We start from the raw sequence: 19,734 nt of genomic DNA on the forward strand, positions 1-19,734 counted from the left end.
TGTGCGTGCGCACGCACACACACACACACACAGATTTTTTCTAATACAAGAAAGGCCCTTTGCCAAGCAGGGGTGGGTCTGAAGGAGATTGGGGTGAGGAAGGGCACTTTTCCGTAATTCAGCTGCCCAGAAGAGGCACCAATTTTCAATTCACCAAAGGCCTATATGTGCTACAGGGCCCTCCCTGTGTGACACCAACTGCTCTGCGAAGGTGGAGTGGGCTTTGAGTGAGCCTGCAGGATGTGAGACATTAGGTGGGGGATGGGGAAGTTCCAGGCAGCCCTTCACAGCTCCATCCCACCCACTACCCCCAGAAGCCATCTCTCCTAAAGAATTATCCCTTTTAACACTGAAATGGAATAGGATAAAAAATAAAGGTGAAACATCAGGTCTTCCGAGGTGCCTGAGGCCATGGGGTCTAGACTCTGCGTAAACATTTCTTTCTTAATCTGCCTTGTCTTTTCAGGCTCAGTTCAAATGACAGGCCCCCCTTGAAGACATCCCCTACCCTCGGGTGCAGTTAGTGGCCCCTCCTCTGAGCTCCACAACCTCCTGTGCACTGTCCAGTGTCACCTGTTTCACAACCATTTACTTTGCTGGTCACCTCCCCCAAGGCTATGAGCTCCCCGAGAGCAGAGCCTACAAGTTATATGTCTCTGTCCCCCAGCCCCTCGCTCCAGGCCCTGCACAGAACAGGGTCTCAAGAGATGACTGTGAATGAATGAATGGCTTACAAATAGTCAGGAAAACCCCAGCAACTTATTATAACTTCAGCCCACAGCACAAAGGAAGAATGCCCTTCCTCCTCAGCCCACCACAGATTATGGCCTTTCTCAAAAGGGCAGCTGCCAACGGGCCACAAAAAGCCAGACCCTCATGAAGTTAGAGCTCAAAGGAGGAGGAGAATTGGCTTTCAGGATTTCTCCACCTGCAAGGATACAGGGGAGAGGCTGCCCTCGGTCAGAAGGCAGGTGAAATAGGAGGACAAAGGGGGTCAGGGTTGGGGCATGATAGAGACACGGACTTGTCAAGGGAGTCGAATTCATGGATAGAGACACACGAACAGCAGCTGGGGAAGGTGGGGTTCCCAGCAAACCCCACACCAGAATGTAGGAATGGGTCTCCCCACCAGCCTCAAGTGAGGGTGCAGCCAGAGATGATCAGATATCCTCCAAAAAGCAACACAGCCCTACCAGCAAGGGTGGGGGAGATGTGTGTGGTAGGAAGTGGGAGGAGGGTGGGCGTGCAGAAACATATCTCTGATTAAAAATAGTTGCTCATGGGCTTCCCTGGTGGTGCAGTGGTTAAGAATCCGCCTGCCAATGCAGGGGACATGGGTTCAAGCCCTGGGCCGGGAAGATCCCACATGCCGCGGAGCAGCTAAGCCCGTGAGCCACAACTACTGAGCCCATGTGCCACAACTACTGAAGCCTGCGTGCCAAGAGCCTGTGCTCTGCAACAAGAGAAGCCACCTTAATGAGAAGCCCATGCACCGCAACGAAGAGTAGCCTCCTCAGCTCGCTACCACTAAAAAGAAAGCCCGTGCGCAGCAACAAAGACCCAAGGCAGACAAAAATAAATAAATAGATAAATAAATTTATTAAAAAAAAAATAGTTGCTCACTTCAACTGCCAACTTGTACTTTTTTAAGTGTCTGGTTTGGCAATACTTTTATTTCTTGATAAACAGATCCCTTAATATCCCCGCCTGTGTTATTTGCTTTTGGATTATCTCTCCAACATCTGGGGCTTGCCCAAGGACGATGATGTCCATCTGCATGATCAACAGATCCCTGTCGGAACCAAGACAGTGACCACCCCAGCGCCACATTTCTGGCAGTTTGAGACATTTCTGTTTTATCTCTGCTTCCATTCATCAAAGATTCAGAAACACTAAGGTCCAGACATGGAAAGCCCTGCCATGCAATCAAGAGATGTTCATGGCTCAAAAGCAAGGTTGGCATGTCCTGTTCTGTTTCCACACCAGACACCAGCAGGGAGAGGGTTGGTTTGGTCAGAAGAAATCAGACTGACAGGTCCAGCCACAAACTTCCCTCCAAAACGGTGGTTACGATATAAAAAAATCTAAGATGGTGGCTCAGGAAAAAGTTTTCATTTACGCATTCACATCTTCCTTTGCTCATTTGGTTATTCTTTTAATAATCATGAATTGAGCCCCAGCAGGGGACCCCAGAGATAAACACAATGAGGGTCCTGTACCCCAAGGAGCTTTCAGCCCAGGAGGGGAGGGAGGAGAGACCTCCTCAGCACAGATGCAATGTAGAAAAGGGCAGAGGGAGGAGAGGAGGTGAGAAACGGCAGGGCTCAGGGAGCAGAGTAGAGGGAAAAACAGAAAAGAAAAAAAAAAAGAAAAGTGAAAAACGGGGTGGGGGAGGGGGAGGGGAGGGGAGGGAGGGGGGAGGGGGAGGGCCCCAGGATGGATAAAAAGCTACAGTGAAGAGCACTGTAAAGGATCCTTTATCAGGAGCAGGGAGAAGACAAACCGGGCCTGATCTGGTGATGACACCCCCCCACCCCCACTTGGCTGCTCCTTCTCACTCCTCCGCAGCCAGTTCTGGGGCCTCCCCCTTCCCCACCCAGCTGCCCAGCACCAAGGTACAGCACAGGCCTCTGCCACATTTCTCAAGCCTGCTTTTGAAAGGAAAGGAAAGTTCTGGTAAAGGAGAAGGCCCAAGTGTTCAGGCCGTCCAAGGCCATTCTGGGGTCAGCCAAGGGGCGGGCTACAATTAATTAATGAATTAATACAATTCCATTAATTCAGAATCTCTGTCAGTTTTGACGCTGGCTGCCCTAAAGTTGCTTTTATACTGTCCATGAAAGAAAGGGTTTCTTAAACAAATGAATAGAGGAAATTATATTGACTTCTGGGGCCCCCTCCAGTCAAATAAAGAGTGTATCAGCTACCCTCTATGTTTTGCGTGCTTCTGCAAACAGACGCTGCTAATCTGAATCTTTTCTCTACATCAAAGAGTGCTCTGCAGACTCTCTGCTCCAAAGCCTGCAGAGCAGATTCTGCAAGGAAGTAATGGTAAGAGAAACTCTGGTTGTTTTCAGCATTTTCTTCCCTCAACCCCAGGAATGAGACTGTGCAGAATTCCCTCCACCCTCAGACAGGGGTGGGAGGAAAGTGTCTGGAGCCTGGGGGGAAGAGAGAGTCCCCCAGACAGGGTTCAGGGACTGGGGGATTCTTGAATAGTGGGGAGAAAACTCCACTCCTCACAGGGCCCCAGGCAGGGAGGAGCCGAGCTTGGGTACAAGGGCAGTGACATCACTCATTCTGTAGGACAGATGGGTTGGGACAATGGGAATATTCGAGGTGAATATCCCGGTGATAGGGTCTGCGGACCAGAGGCCTCTACCTGAACTTCTATCACGGTTTTTTGGGATTTACTGTTATTTGCAGCTCAGCCAAATTCAAACAAATTCCCTGCTTGCTGGGTTGAATATCAGACCCAGAGGAATCTGATCTCTCAGCCACATAAAAGCCATCACTCTGAAAAGCAGAGGTTGTAGCCCATTTTAAAACCCAATGGAGGCCACGGATGCTGCCCCAGAAAAATGCATGCACGTGATATGCTCCACCCGTACCTCTATGTTCCTTCTAAAGTCCCTGCCTGCACCCCCAAGCTAAAAAATATCTGACAAAAAGAGATGCGATTATCAAAGCACTCACCCCCCAAACTCAGATGTCAGGTCCTGTTCTCACTTAGTGTCACCACAGGGCAGAGGACAGGGTCTCTGCTCCGCCCATTCCCGTCAGCACTCACTCTCGAGCTGCTACTCATTTTTTGAGCGCCTGCCCTGCTGCAGGCACTGGGCTAAGTGCTGGGGCCACGGCCAGCCCCCAAGGAGCTCACAGCCAGTTGGGGAGAAGATGAATGAGCCGGACAGTGTCATGAGTTCTATATTAAAGCTTTTAACAAAGTGCTGGGGGGATGTAGGAGGAAGCCGTGAATTCTGCTGCATGGAGGAGGCAACATCTGAGCTGGACCAATGAATGAGTAGGATTTGCCAAGTGGTAAAAGGACTTCAGGTGGGGGGCATCTCATACGAGGAACTGCATCAGAAAGATGCAGATAGCCCTTGGCATGTTTGGGGAACCCAGGGCATGCAGACCAGTGCTGCCTGGACAGAGTGGTGGGTGACAGGAGGGTCTGGAGATGAGCCTATAAAGGTGGGCTGTGACCCTAACATACATGAGAAATATAATGAACACTGTTGTCTGTTACATATGGAAGTTGTTAAGAGAGTAAATCCTAAGAGTATTCATCACAAAGGAAAAAATCTATTTTTTTCTATGTCTTTAATTTTGCATCTCTATGAGATGGTGGATGTTCACTAAGCTCATTGTAATCGTTTCGAGACGTATGTAAGTCAAATCATTATGCTGGACATCTGAAAGTTACACAGTGCTGTATGTCAATTACATCTCAATAAAACTGAAAGGAAAAAAAAAAAAAAAAAGGTGGGCTGTGCCCAGCATCAAAGGACTTTGAATTGATGCTTTGGGCAACAAGGAGCCAGAGAATGACGTGACCAGATCTGTCTGGCAGTGACAAGAAGGAATGGGGGAGAGAGGGCAGGGAGACTGGAGGCCAGGAGCCGCTGGGCAGAGTTTGGGAGTCAGGTGTGGGTTTCGCTTGGCGGGTGGACCCAGCACCTCCGAGAACAGCAGCTGGAGTCACTGAATCCAGCAGCTCCCACAACAGAGCCCTTGCGTCTCCTCCTGGTCTCACAGGACAGGAGCAGCTGCCCTCCTGTTATTTCAGGTGGGCTCTGCTTCCTCCCCCGCCCCTCGTTACCCCACCTCCTCACATCTCCCTGGCTTGCTCTAAAACAGCCTTTCATTCCAGAATCACAGAGTAGCCTCAGATGCACACACTCCTGGGGGATCTGACTTCCTCTAATCCACCCTCATTCAACAGCTGGATCCAACACACATTTCCTGAGACTCTCCCACTGGGCACAGAGAGAGCCCTGTGAGCTGTGAAGGAGGCACAGACCCCGCCCCGATGATGCATTAATGCACGAGGAGGGGGGTGGCATGGACACCAAGAATGGTCCTTCCTGCAAAGCAGCCTGGGTGTGTGCACACAGGGCTGTGGGTGTTTGGGGAACTGAGGAGGAAAGGAGTCACCCCTCTGGGTGGAATGGGAGTGGGTCAGATTTACAAAGTCTCAATAGTGGACCCCAGGGTTTAAAAAACAGAAGATTTGGGTTTCAGTTCTACCTTTCATAGCTGTGTGAAAGCAAGTCAGGCCACCTCTCTGAGCCTCCGTGTCCTCATTTAGAAAGAAACAAATGTACAGACTTCATTTACAGTGTTGCGAGGATGATCCAATAAGATACTGTAAAGCTCGGTGTCTAGGGATGGGATTGTAATCGTGTGGTAAGCAGCCTCTAAAAGGGCCCCCAGGGCTTCCCTGGTGGCACAGTGGTTAAGAATCCGCCTGCCAATGCAGGAGACACGGGTTCGAGCCCTGGTCCAGGAAGATCCCATATGCCACAGAGCAACTAAGCCTGTGTGCCACAACTACTGAGCCTTTGCTCTAGAGCCCATGAGCCACAACTACTGAAGCCCAGGAGCCTAGAGCCCGTGCTCCACAAGAAGAGAAGCCACCGCAATGAGAAGCCCACGCACCGCGACAAAGAGTAGCCCCGGCTCACCGCAACTAGAGAAAGCCCGCGCGCAGCAACGAAGACCCAACACAGCCAAAAATAAATAAATAAATAAATTTTTAAAAATTAAAAAAATAAAATAAAATGGCCCCCAATGATCCCTGCCTCCTGGTGTTCACACCCTGTGTAATCCTATCCTGGGTGTGGGCTGGACCTAGTGACTTGCTTCCAACCAGCAGAATATGGCAAAAGCGATAGGACCGCACTTCTAAGATGAGGTTACAAAAAGACTCTCGCTTCCATCTTGCTCACACTCTACCACTGTCTTCCTTGCCTGCTCTGATGGAAGCCAGCTGCCACGTTGTGAGCTGTCCTATGCGGAGGTCCACATGGCAGGAACTGAGGGGGACACTGAATCTTGCCACAACCACATGAAAGCTCTTAAAAATGGATCTCCCCCCAACAGTCACTGAGGTAACCCTGGGAAACACCTTGAGAACAGCCTGTGAAAGACTCTGAACCAGAGGACCCAGCTAAGTCATGCTTTGTTTCCTGATCCACAGAAACCCTGAGATAATGTGTTTGTTGTTTTAAGCCTCTAAGTTTTGGCATAATTTGTTATGCAGCAGTAGCTAACTAATACAATCAGGGTGATACTGAAACTCTTTAGTAACCAGCTCAGTACAGGCGTTAACCAATCAGAGCAGATGCTGACTGCAGCAACGGAGCAGGGTCCGAGCCACTCGCTAGAGCACTGGGAGGGAGTTCAGGGTGGGGACAGTGGAGGGGCAAGTGAAGTGGTGGGAATTAGTCTTATGGAAATACTCACACAAGGGCATAAAAGTACCTATTTGCAAGAATATTCACTGCAGTGTTATTTGGTGTAGTGAAAGATTGAAACAACTGAAAAGTCTATGCACAGGGGACTGGTTCAATTAAGGTACATCCACACAATGGGCTATCACACAGCCTTTAGGAAGAATGAGACGTGTGCTGATACAGAATGATGGGCAAGATATACTTTGTTCAGGACCAGAACAGAGGACATCATATGACATCATTGGTGTTAAATATACGTACGTATACTTACCTGAAGGCTTGTAGCCCTAGAAATACCCTGGTAGCCCTGGTTGCCTCCAGGAAGGGGAATTGGAAGATGGGATCAGGGACAGGAGAGAAACCTAATTTTCCTGTCTCCTGAAACCCCCTGGGATGCTCCTTCTATCGTCTGGGGGTGGGGAAGCAATTATGGTTGTGTTCTGGGAGGACTCGTAAACCCTAATTTGGTGTCTTTGGAGATTTTCTAAATAGAGGGTGTGCTGAGTGGAAGGGCCCTGGCTCCCCTCCCCCTCCCCCACCAGAGCAGTGCCTCCCCCTGGAGATTTTATTGGAAAAAACGGTTCCTCTGCTTGAACGAAGAAAAGTTGGAACTCATTCTGCCCCTTTTCTTCCCTCAGTTCCCACTCAACTCTCCACCACCCCTCCACTCCCTGCCACTGCCATTGCCCCTGCCAGCCTGGCTCAATCCGAGCTGAGTCCAGCCCCATCCAGGGATCTGTGGATCCCTGGGGACTCACCTGGTACGTCCGGGGATGGATTGAGAATCATGAAGGCATCTGACAGGCCTGCTTTGACCGGGTGCTGGGACGAGCTGATTTCCAGGACGGGCACAGGGATCTGCAGCGGGAAGAAGAGGCTCAGTCTACCCCGCAAACGCTCTTGGGCCAGCTTAGACTTCCCCTCCGAGCTCCAGACCCATCTGCCTGCTGGGCCTTGCCTCTTGGAGGACTCAGACATCTCAAACCCAATGGGGCCCCATCCAAATTCCAAGTCTTCCCCACACTGTCTCCAAACACATTTCCTTTTTCTTTTCTCCCTCTTTGTGAATGGCACCTCCATGCAGGCCAGAGACCTGGGAGTCACCCTCAGTTCGCACCCCCCTTCATTTCCCTCCTTCTCTGTCTAATACATCTCCAGTCCTGTTAATTAGCTTGCTAACTGGCTCGCAAATCTATCCAGGTCTCTCCATCGCCCCCTCCCTACCCCAAGCTGGCATCACCTCTCTTCCACATCATCTCCCAGCATCCCCTCTGAGCCCCAGCCCTCTGCTCTCCACTCTGAAACAAGAGCGTCCTTTCCAAAGGCAAATCCGGTTGTCCCCCTGCGCCCCCCTTCTTGCCCTCACTCTCTCCCCTCCGGCCAGGCTGCCTTCTTGCAGAGCTTTGTACCGGCCATGCTCTGTCCTGCCACAGAGCCTTTGCATGTGTTTTCTCGCTCCTGGAGCACACTTCATTTCTTTGCTTCCTTAACCCCTACGCATTCCACAGATTTCAATTCTTTTCCTCGGGAGAGCCTTCCCTGACCCCTGTTCAGGTAAAGAGCCCCGTGAAAGGCTTTCCTGGCATCTCAATTTAGGAGCACTTGTCACAGTGGCAATTCTATACTTGTCCCCACAATTAACATCTATCCCTCCAGCCAGACTCTCAGCTCCACAAAGGTAGGGCCGTCAGCCATCTTATTAACTGCTGTATCCCCGGCACCACACCCTATGTCTGACACACTGGAGGATCTCGGCAGATAATTGCTGAATGAAAGAAAGGCCGTCTCTGCAGCTGGACCCCCTCACCTCTTTGTAGCCGAATACAATGCGGCCGTCTTGGTGCAGAGCTGCCTGGAAGGTGAAGCTGCCCTTGTCCTCCCGGTCCTGGAGGTAGACGTGGTCCCACTGAACAACAAAGACTGTCCCTGGTGAGGAGAGCAGAGACCTGGCTGGACAGGGAGACAGTGAGGGGAGCAGGGCCCTGCGGAAACGGTGGCCAATGTGGATGGGCCACAGCTTGGCTTCCTTAGGGATGATGGGGCAGTTTGCAAATTTGACAGGAGGCAGGAGCTGGGCAGCCCACAAACAGTCTGACTTTCAAGCTGAAGAGGAACCAGAAAACCCTTCTTCAGCTTCCCCATCCCCAACCAGGTACTGTGATTGACCATCTCCAACCCCAAGCACTCCCCTTCCTTCTTGCCTATCCCGACCCCTTGAGATGAAAAGGAGGAGAAATAGGAGAAACATCTGTTCTCCCGGGGTGGAAGGTAGGTGTTCAAGGGACAACCTGGTGAGAATAAGAAACAGTAAATATCTCTGATATTTATTTCACCTCTACTAAGAGCCAAGCGCTTTCATTTCATTATCTCATCAGGTAGCAGGCATTTTTGCCCCCATCTTACAGGTGAGGAAAAGGAACACAGAAAGGTAGGGTGGCTGTCTTGCTGTGTGACTGTGGGCAAGTCCCTTGCCCTCTCTGGGACTTGGGATCCTCTAAAGGGGCTGGACCAAGGGAGCCCTGGAGCTGGGTGACTTAAACTCTGAGCTCTGATCTCACCATTGTCGAAGTAAGCAACCGTAGAGTTGTCGGAGCAGCCAGGGTTGAAGTTGGCCATCAGAGGAGCCACATACTGAGTAGCCGTGAGCATCCGATGGACCACATCACCCATGAAGAGGAAGCCTGGGGTGGGAAGAAGTGTAGACAAATCATCAGAGATGGCCCAGAAGGGTTGCTTCCTCGTGCAGGAAAGAGCAGTGTAGACGGGGCTGGAAGTGAGTCTTGGACCTCTGTCCACCAGCCTCACATAGTGGGCATGGGTCTGGCATGTATGGAGCTAAAGGGCCCCAGACCAGAAGGTTCTCTCTGCGCCTCCCACCTCTCTCTGCCCCTTGGAAAGTGCACAGGAATCAAAGACAGGCTGCTCATATCAACTGGAAGCCTGGTCCCAGGAAGCAGGCTCTCAGTGCAGTCTCCTCGCTCTCATTTACAGACTCAGAAGCACAGGGGCCAAGGGACTGCCCACAGTGGCCTGCATAGACCCAGAGGGAGAGAAACACACACACACACAGACACACACACACACACACACACACACACAAGCAGGTCAGTCGATGTGAGGAAGCTGGGCTGAAACACTGATGACCTCTCTCCTGAGAGTGGGGTCCCAAGACAGCCACATGTGGGACCCTCCCCAGTCCATCTGTAAAACCCTGTCTCCAGGGAACCTTCCTAGATAGGTCCCAAGTTCTGGCTGAAATCTCCACACCCTCTCCCAGTCCCACGGACAAGGCCTTACCTCCGGTTGCTATGGTGATCTGCCGCAGAGGATGCCCGTAGAAAGGGAAATCAAAGGACAAGACCACTCTCTGCAGGGGATGGGAGAGAGTCAGCATGGGCCAACCTTCAGGCCAGAGGGCTGGGTATCTACACTGCCCCATGCTTATCTGGATGGGATTGGCGGGGGTGGGGGGCACAGGCATGTCCAGGGCAGTACCACAGGAGGACACTCCAACTCTGGCAAAGCCCCCCAGGGTCCCCTGGAAGGCACTTCCCAGACCACAGACCTCAGGCCACAAGCCATGCCCACTGACCAGGTGTGGTGGGCTGGCCCCCAGCCTCCCAGCCCAGGGCAGCTCTGCCGGGGACTGGGGCACTCACCGAAGCCTGCCGGTGGGTGTTGGAGAGGATTCGGTGAACTTTCACTTGGCTCTGGTTGGCCTTGGCCACGTCCACCCACAACTCCCGGCTGCGGGGCTCGCTGGGACCATAGACACGGGACACGTAGTAGCTGTGGTTGTCCTCCTGTCGTTATCCAAGACAGAGCCCACAGGAGGCATGAGGAATCAGGATGCCAAGAACCACAGAGTCTGGATGCAAGAATTCATGGCCCTCCCAGGGGGCCAGGGTCTGGATACAAGAATTCATGGTCCTCCCAAGGGGCCAGGGTCTGGATACAAGACTTCATGGCCCTCCTAGGGGGCCAGACCGTGGCTCAGAGCTGGTTTAGGCCTGGGAGCCCTTTGGCCCCAGAAAGCTCAGTACCTGCTCCCTAGCCACGCCCCCAACAGCTCTGGCCCCCAGCTAAATCCATACCTGCTGTAGCCATGCTCCGCCCTGCCATCCCCAAGACAGGCCAGGAGGCTTTTCCTACAGCCCCTGAGTCCCCCGCAGAGCACACCCAAGGCAGAGCTCAACTTGGGAGGTGAGGGAGCAACAGGCAAGGCAGCCCCAAACACAGCCCTTGTCTTCAGGGAGCTCCCAGACTGAGGGGGAGACATAGCCCCCTTCCCTGGGGAGTACCCAGTTTAGGGGAGAAGAAAAAACTGGCTCTCAGAAGCCACCGGTCTAAAGATGAAGGCACACCCTTGATCTTGGGGCATTGCTAGTCTGATGGCGCAGGTGGGACTTATACAAACAGAATGCACAGACACAGACCCTCCAGCAGAGAGATAAGACAGGGCCCATATTAGTCACTAAAGGGTTGAGAGACGGGAGAGAAGCAGCAACGATGCCTTCAAGACATATTTTTAAGCTTTACTATGTGCCTGATGGGGACAAAGTAAAAGAACAAGCCAGAACCCAGAGGGCTGGGGGTTAACTCTGTAAAGCCTCTCCTGTACAGGAGCATTTAGGGGCAGGATTTAAAGGAGGCTGGAAATGGTCAGCAGAAAGTGTGGAAGAGCCCGGGGAGGAGGCAATGTCAAAACATTTCAGCCCATCTGGGAGCACCAGCCACCAGCCGTAGGAGGAGAAGAGGCAGAGTGGGCAGGTCCACTTGGCCGCTGCCACAGAAATGGAGCCGCTGACTCGTGCGGAGCCCTGGGCGTCGCGGGTCATTAATCAGGCTGTTGGGCGGCAGTGGCCGCAGACACAGCAGAGCCGACCATGTTCTCCCTGCCAAGCTGCCAGCTGCCCAGCCAGCCCTTGCCCTGGGCCCAGCATGAGCAGGGCCGAGGGATGCCTGCTCTCTCCACCCGCCCGGAGACAGACTCTGCTCTTCTGACAAGTGACACACTCTGGGGACCTGGGGTCGGGGCAGGGCTGGGGGGAAGATGAGCAGGAGAAACATGGGGTTGGGGGTAGATTTCCCACTGCCACTGCCTGGTTCCTCCCCTCCAGACTCTAGACTGCCGGCCCCTCCACCCATCCTTAGCACGGACGTCAAACAAATCTAAACAAATCTAAAACACATACGAGGCCACAGGCCTCTGCTCACAAGCCATCGGGGGCTCCCACTGCCCTCGAGACAAAATCCAAACTGCAGCCTCACATACGAGGTCTCACCGTGAGCCAGCCCCACCTTCTCTCTAGCTTCACTTCTCTCTCCCTCTCTCCTTCGCCTGTGCACCCTTGTGCACCCACTCACCAGACTGACTCCCCGACAGTCTGAGGCCACCAGTGGTCACTCAGGCCTTTGCACACACTGGTCCTCCTGCCTAGAATGACCTTGCTTTCTCCCCCTGGCAGATTCCTACTTCTTCAGTGCACAGCTTAAACATCACCTTCTTATTGATCTTCTCCCCCAGCTTGCCCAATGAGGACCTCCACCGTTCACAGAAGTCCTCAAGGGCTGACTCATGGGTACAGTTTGTGAATGTCATATGGGCCCATGCTTGTTGGCTTTCTGATTTTACTAATGAAGCCACCTGAGGGGGTCACCCTGATGCTACCACCTCTGGGGTGCCCATGCCAAGGATGCTGCCTCCCATTGTTGTCACTGTCATTTACCCTGGGGTCCCAGAAGATGCCCAGAGGAGGAACCGCTGCCCCCCACTTTGCCCATGGGCACCGGGGAAGCTGTGCTTATGCCCTGAGCTCACAGCTTCCCTCTGGAAAGCAGTCCCTTCAGCTTCTGCTTCTCCCCCACCCCGCAAGAGACCAGATGCCACGTCTTTTCTCCCTGGGTATCCATCTCTCCTATCTCCATCCATCTCTGCTGGGGTCCCCACCTTGACGGAAAAAAAAAAAAAAACAACCAAAAAAATTACCTGCCACCACTATGGAAAACAGTATGGAGGTCCCTCAGAAAACTAAAACCAGAATTACCATATGATCCAGCAATCCCATTCCTGGGCATATATCCAGACAAAACTATACTTCAAAAAGATACACGCACCCTTATGTTCATAGCAGCACTATTCACAATAGCCAAGACATGGAAACAACCTAAATGTCCATCGACAGATGAATGGATAAAGATGTGGTACATATATACAATGGAATACTACTCAGCCATAAAAAAGCATGAAATAATGCCATTTGCAGCAACATGGATGCAACTAGAGATTATCATACCAAGTGAAGTAAGTCAGAAAGAGAAAGACAGGGCTTCCCTGGTGGCACAGTGGTTAAAAATCTGCCTGCCAATGCAGGGAACACGGGTTCGAGCCCTGGTCCGGGAAGATCCCACATGCCACGGAGCAACAAAGCCCACGAGCCACAACTACTGAAGCCTGCGCACCTAGAGTCTGTGCTCCCCAACAAGGGAAGCCACCGCAATGAGAAGCCCGCGCACTGCAACGAAGAGTAGCCCCCGCTCGTCGCAACTAGAGAAAGCCAGCGCACAGCAGTGAAGACCCAACGCAGCCAAAAATAAATAAGTATATTTTAAAAAAAGAGAAAGACAAATACCGTATTATATCACTAATATATGGAATCTAAAATATGACACAAATGAACCCGTCTACAAAACAGAAACAGACTCACAGACATAGAGAACAGACTTGTGGTTGCCAAGGGGGAGGGGAGGTGTGGGAGGGATGCACTGGGAGTTTGTGATTAGCAGATACAAACTATTATGTATAGAATGGATAAACAACAAGGTCCTACTGTATAGCACAGGAAACTCTATTCAATATCCTGAGATAAACCGTAATGGAAAAGAATATAAAAAAGAATGTACATATATGTATAACTGAATCACTTTGCTGCACAGCAGAAATTAACACAACCTTGTAAATCAACTGTATTTCAATTAAAAAAAGAAAAAATCACCAGCCAAGAAACAAAGCCCCTTGCACACAAACTCATGCAAAGACATGTGAACAAAGGTGCCCAAGAGAAGAGTCTGAGGGCCCCCAGCCTACTTCCTGGGAGTCACATGGTGAGCGGTTTTTATTCCACCTCAAAGCAAGAACAACAGGGCGCCCTGACCAACACTGTGCATCTGACAGTCTGCAGGACTCCAGCGCTGAAGCCAGTTTAGGTTCAGCTGCAACCACTTGCCACAGCCATGGCTACAGCTCAACTCTTCTCTCCACTAGCTCCAACAAAGGAGTGGTTTATTAAAGGGCATCCGTTGGGCTAAAATTTTGCCTGAAGAAAGGAAACCAAGTTTAGATGCTATTCAGCCCATCATTTAAATGTCTACTCCCACGGCCACCCCCAACCCCCAACTCTGAGCCCATGACACATAGGGACAGGCAAGATCACCTCTGCACCCATGGCTCAAGGTCCCTGAATCCTTGATGCCTGAGAAGTGTTTGCCAAGGTGAGGCGAGGCCTGTTCTAGGAGCCCAGAACCTTCGTTTTGTCCTTTTATAGGAGAAGAAAGAGGGACCAGTGCCTGGCACAGTCAAAATTTTGGAAGTAAACCTGCCTCTCTAATTCCTAGGCTGTCTTATTATGACCTTGTGGGGGGGCAGGGGGGACACATGAGTGACCAACAGAGCAAAGCAGCGTCTAGGTGGCACTCTAGTCCTTTTGAACGCACAGAAGGTTTAACTGTGTCCTGCATAAAGCTATGTTCAAGTCCTAACCCCGGTACCTTGAATGTGACCTTATATGGAAATAGAGTCTTTGCAAATGTAATTAAGATGCGGTCATGCTGGATTAGGGTGGGCCCTAAATCCAACTACAGGTGTTCTAATAAACGAAAGGAGAGGGAGATTTAGATACAGAGACACAGAGGGGACACAGGGAAGAAGGCCATGTGACAATAGAGGCAGCGATTGGAGTGATGCAGTTTACAAACCATGAAACACCAAGGATTGCCAGGGGCCACCAGAAACTAGGAATAGTCAAGGAAGGATTCTTCCCTAGCCTTCAGAGTGAGCGTGGCCTTGCTGACACCTTGTTTCAGACTTCTGGCCTCCAAAACTGTGAGACAATAAATTTCTACTGTTTTAAGCCACCAAGTTTGTGACATTTTGTTATGGCAGCCCTAGGAGGCTAATACAGAGGTGTGTGTTGCTCTGCCTCAAGTGGGGCAACCCTGAATGTCTCCCCTTCCACGTCACCACCATGTTTAGAACATTCTGTGGCTTCCCAGCTGTACTCAAATTGAAGGCCACACTCCTCACCATGACCTACAAGGCCCTGTGGGGCAAACTCTAGACACTGCCTATCCAATATTCATTACCCCTCTTTTTTATTAATAGCACATTGATTTTGTAGCAAGCAAATTTGACTGCTTGTCCCTCTTGCCTTTGCCCTTCTCCTTATTCCTGCCTGGAATGCAGATGTGATGACTGCAGCTTCAACAGCCATCTTGTGAGCATAAGGACAAGAGCCCCATCCTAAGGCTAGTGGAGTGGAGAGTTAGACAGAACCTGGGTCCCTGGAGGGATGCTTATTAAGTCCTCGGATTCAGCACTCTATTATACGCAAACATGAATTCTTCCTGATGCATGGTAGTCTGGCCCCAACCCACCACCTCTAACTTCCCCCTTGCTCTCCATGCTCCAGACCCGTTGGGCTTCTCTCAGTTCCTGAAATCACCAAGTGCTTGTCTGTCTCAGGACCTTGGTACTTCCTGTATCTCCAAACCTCTTTCTCATTCAGTTCAGAAGCTGACTCCTCTCTGTCCTTCAGACCTCAGCTCAGTGGTCACTTCTTCAGGAGTACTTTCCTGATGCCCCCGTTACACTCTCATTGCACCTCAGGCTTCTCCCTCTCAATGTGTTGTACACTTGTGATGACTGACTTGACTTTTTTGGCTGCGCTGTGCAGCTTGTGGGATCTTGATTCCCCCACCAGGGATTGAACCCAGGCCCTCGGCAGTGAAAGCGCAGAGTCCTAACCACTGGACTGCCAGGGAATTCCCTTGACTTGACTTTTAGATTTGTTATCTCCACACTTGCCTTTCCTGTAAGACCATAACTTCCCCACGGGTAAGGTCAGCTTTTACCTATGGTGTTTAAATGATAATAAATGAATGACCATTCATAGTTTCAGAGCAGGACCATTCAAAGCACAGTTTGTTGAAAGCCTTCTCAGCCTTTGTTTTATTGCTACCACCATGCATTCTAGTGCCCAGGATGGGACGGTATTACCAAACAAAGCAGGACAGCAGCTCGTGGGGAACGCGTACTGTCAGGTACAGTGGGAGTCAGTACAGCTCCCACCTAGGAACCTGAGAGGCCTATGCTTAAAACTGCTGCTTGGAGGCTTGGAAAGGGGTCCTGTTTCCATCACCTGATTCGTGGGACGCACCTGGTCAGAGCGTTCACCAAACCTGCAAGCGCTGGAAATGAGGGCCCTTGCACAGAAGCCACGCTCTGCAGTTGTGAAGCCCAAGCAGACGTTAACACGTCTCTTGCTGCCTCATCTAAGAGGCAAAGGGTGGGGTGACTGGGGACGTTCAGCCCGTTGCTCTGAGTCCTTGGTCCCTGAAGGACAAACAGTCCACCGCCCCAGCCGGTGCCGCTCCGCTGAGAAGCCAGGCTGTGTGCTGTTGGGGGATCCTGGGACAGACCTGTCTCATTCTTTGGGTTCCCAAGGAGCCCTCCAATGGCGCCTCTTAACTGACAAAAAGTCTGCAACCGTGTTGACTCAAGGAGAGTCAGAAACTAAAAGAGCTGCTGCCTCTTAACTCCCAGGCACACGCTCTCTCCAAAGCGTCAGCAGATCCCCGGGTGAGTACGGGCCTCCGTACCTGTGGGTCCCCGGCTCAGGCCAGGTGGGCGAGGCTGAGGCTCTGCTTCTGGCCTCAAAAGTGCCAGGTGCAGCTGGCCTGCCAGGGGAAGGACTGCCTCAGGGGGCAGCGCCATGCAGAACTGACCACAGGTCCCCAGCAGGCCACCTCTCCTGGCACGGGGTGGCTCTGATCATCCCCAGGACAGTGAAGCCGGGAGCGGTATCTATTCCAAGCCCCGGCCTACGGAGGCTCCATGGTGATGGGTGAGGCCAAACTGCAGCTTACAGAGGAGGGGACAACTTGGAGCTGGGGTCACTCCTGGGCAGAGCCAAGAACGAAGCCCTCAGGGGTTGGGGGGGTGGTGAGGTGCTTGGGAAAATGGGAGGAAAGAGAAGGGAAGCTGGCCTTTGCAGATCTGCGACGGTTGTGCGTGACAACCCTGGGAGATGAGTGCTAAAATTAGTCCCATTTTATAAGTGGGGAAACTGAGGCCCACATAACTCTCTGAAACCAGGTCAGTCTCACTCAAAGGCAGTGACTTTTCCTCTGTCCACTGTTTCTCGGGTCTTTAAGTGACTGCCCCACTGGAAGGCGACTTGGGCTGCTTATTAGTGATTAGTTAAAATGTCTCACATCAGAAGAACCAGAGTGGAGCCTTTCTGGAGCACAGAGTTCAGGGACCGTGTCCCAATCCTCTCCTCACCCCTAGCACCTTCCCAGCACAGGGCTGGCACCTGGCACATGGTACGTGTTAGGGATCTGCTGTTGAATGAGTTCAATCACCAGGACCCCACGGCTGATGGTGCCAGAGACTGAGCTGAGAATGTGCAGTGTGACGCCAATAAGGACAGCATCCTCCCCCGTCACTGATGGCAGGTGACACAAAAGCCATGTGTGAAGGAAGCAGCTGCCTCCTCTGGGAATCCAAGTCCGTGGAAATCATTCCCATAGCTGGGACATCCTGCCCAAAGGAATGCACCTCCAACGCCCCGTCTTCTTTTCCTGAGATGCTCGTATCATCCCCTTAGGAGGTCCTTCCAGTCAGAAGACCTGAATTGCTACAGTTGAGACTTGAAGCATGTCAGTTGCGCTGTATTCCTGTCCCGAGAGGGGCAGAGTAGGAGGAGTTTGGGATGCAGGGAAGGGGAAAGAAAAACAGTTCTCTGTCAAAGGAGGAAGGAAGGAAGGAGGGAGGGAGGGAAGGAGGAGGAAGAAGGAGGAAGTGTTAGCTTCACTTCTCCGAGGAAGTGAAGCTAACACGGGAGATGCTTTCAGGCCATGGAAGGAAACCCTGGCTCCACCTGCTCAAACTCGGAGGAAGAGTACTCGATCGTGTGACTGAGAGTCCAGCAGGGCAGCAAGTGTGGAACACGGGGCCTCTGGTGTCATCAGGGCCTTGTCCTAAGTGTGACTGCTGGTTCACAGAAAGGAGAAGGAAGCCAGCCCTCACATCCGGCTTCAATAAATATATGCTGGGGACTTCCCTGGTGGTGCAGTGGTTAAAAACCTGCCTGCCAATACAGGGGACATGGGTTCGAGCCCTGGTCGGGGAAGATCCCACATACCATGGAGCAACTAAGCCCATGCGCTACAACTACTAAGCCTGCACTCTAGAGCCCACAAGCCACAACTACTGAAGCCTGCGTGCCTAGAGCCTGTGCTCCGCAACAAGAGAAGCCACCGCAATGAGAAGCCCATGCACCCCAACAAAGAGCAGCCCCCTCGCTTGCTGCAACTAGAGAAAGCCCACGCGCAGCAAGGAAGACCCAATGCAGCCAAAAATAAATTAATTAATTAATAATTTTTGAAAAGACCCAACGCAGCCAAAAATAAATAAATAAATTTATAATAAATAAATAAATAAATGCTGGGTAAGTAAAAAAGAGAGAATTGAGGAGGGTGTCGAAAGACAGAGAAAGCAACCCTGGTTCCTGACAGCTTTCCAGGTCCCTGAGGTCAGGCTGTCCTTCATCTCCAGCCCTTCGATCCTGTGACAGGTCTCTGCACCCTCTCTATAAATCTTTCCCCTGAGACAGCTGGAATGGCTCCTTGGAACCAAAAGAGCCCTAATGAGTGTTTCTCACGGGGTGATCAGAGGAAGTACCTCCAGGGATACCACAGATAGTCCTTCACCAGCACAGACAGTGAGAATCTGCATGGGAAGAGAGAAATGAGAAACCAAATTTCTGGAAGAGTTTTTCCCTGGCAACACACTGGCCACCACGTTTTTCTTCTGCAAAGTCAATCACCACTGGCTTCTTGACTTGGTGGTGGCTTGGAATTCACCACCAAGGGGGTGCTTGGGGGTGCTTCCCGTCTGCCACTGCAGGTCTCTGATCATGCTGCTACTGGCACCCGCAGTTTTGAAGGCGAAGTCCACACACAGCAGAGACTGATAACTGTCTCCCGATAACCACTCTCCCCTTCTTCCTTTAGTAGCAGAATCTTCCAGCTTTAGTTAGGCACGTGGGCACCGAGCTAGACTACGTTTCCCAGCCCTCCTTACAGCTAGGAGACATGACTATGTCTGGCCAGTGGAAGATGAGCAGAATGACTGTCCTCAGTAGGAACTGGGGGACTCTCACCTTGCCCAGTTCTCATTGGTTGGGACGCAGATGTGATGGTGGGAGCAGAAACAGCCATTTTGGACCACAACATGCGAGGCACATGTTGAAGAGGGAAGCTGGCTCCCTAACACCATAGAGACACTACATCAACTCCTGCTTACTTATGCTCACACGATTACATGTGAGAGAAGAATAAACCTCCTTCATGTCTAAGTACCTTGTCAGTTGGGCATTTTTTTACAACAGCTGAATCTGTATCCTAAGCCCAGTCAATACGAAGCCTTCTTCACATATTCCATATAGATATGTCTCTTGAAAAGGATTTAGAGGCCGTGCCTGGCAGTGAACTTGCCTGAGGAATTCACCCAATTCACAGATGTCACCGCATTTGACCTGCTGTCTGTGGGGCAGTCCTGATAACCCAGAGGGCAGCCCTCCAGGCACTGTGGACTGGAGGCTAGAAGCTGAGATGGGGTGACCTGACATTACAGAGGGTCAGGGAGCTTAGCACGAGCCAGACCATTTGGCAAGTCTGACAAAGGGAACTATGTTTCCCTGAAATGCCTGCAAGAAACCCCAGTCGATAAACCACATTCATTTTGGGAGGCAGCATGGTGTGGCTTTCAAACATTTTTGACCATGAAATCCTTTCTTCCAATTAAACTTCCATGGAGGTGCAATACATAAATTACATCAAAGTAAGGCCACTCTGTGGGAAGGAAAGAGAAGGGCCTGGAGCCCAGCCTGCTGTGCTACTTCCTTCCCCACCACCCTCCATCCTACAGCAGCCCACGGAGCACCTCTGGGAACCCTTAGGGTTCCGTGGAGTGCAACTTGAAAACCACCGCTTT

General features: G+C 51.5%; 2 protein-coding genes across 3 annotated transcripts in view; one reads left to right on the plus strand and one right to left on the minus strand.

The window, feature by feature from the left end:
- LOC132354513 (large ribosomal subunit protein eL19) overlaps positions 1-19,734 on the plus strand; it is a 410,792-nt gene that overhangs the window by 330,713 nt on the left and 60,345 nt on the right. The window lies entirely within an intron of this gene.
- Positions 1-19,734, minus strand: part of PLXDC1 (plexin domain containing 1) — a 60,948-nt gene that overhangs the window by 21,440 nt on the left and 19,774 nt on the right. The window contains exons 3-7 of the mRNA XM_059906375.1: positions 10,118-10,261; positions 9,756-9,825; positions 9,017-9,139; positions 8,266-8,384; positions 7,217-7,316 (exon numbers count right to left, since the gene is read on the minus strand). Coding sequence (XP_059762358.1) covers positions 7,217-7,316; positions 8,266-8,384; positions 9,017-9,139; positions 9,756-9,825; positions 10,118-10,261 — 556 coding nt within the window. The remainder of the gene's footprint in view (positions 1-7,216; positions 7,317-8,265; positions 8,385-9,016; positions 9,140-9,755; positions 9,826-10,117; positions 10,262-19,734) is intronic.

The sequence above is a fragment of the Balaenoptera ricei genome, chromosome 20, assembly GCF_028023285.1.
Source record: "Balaenoptera ricei isolate mBalRic1 chromosome 20, mBalRic1.hap2, whole genome shotgun sequence".
Lineage (NCBI taxonomy): Eukaryota > Metazoa > Chordata > Mammalia > Artiodactyla > Balaenopteridae > Balaenoptera > Balaenoptera ricei.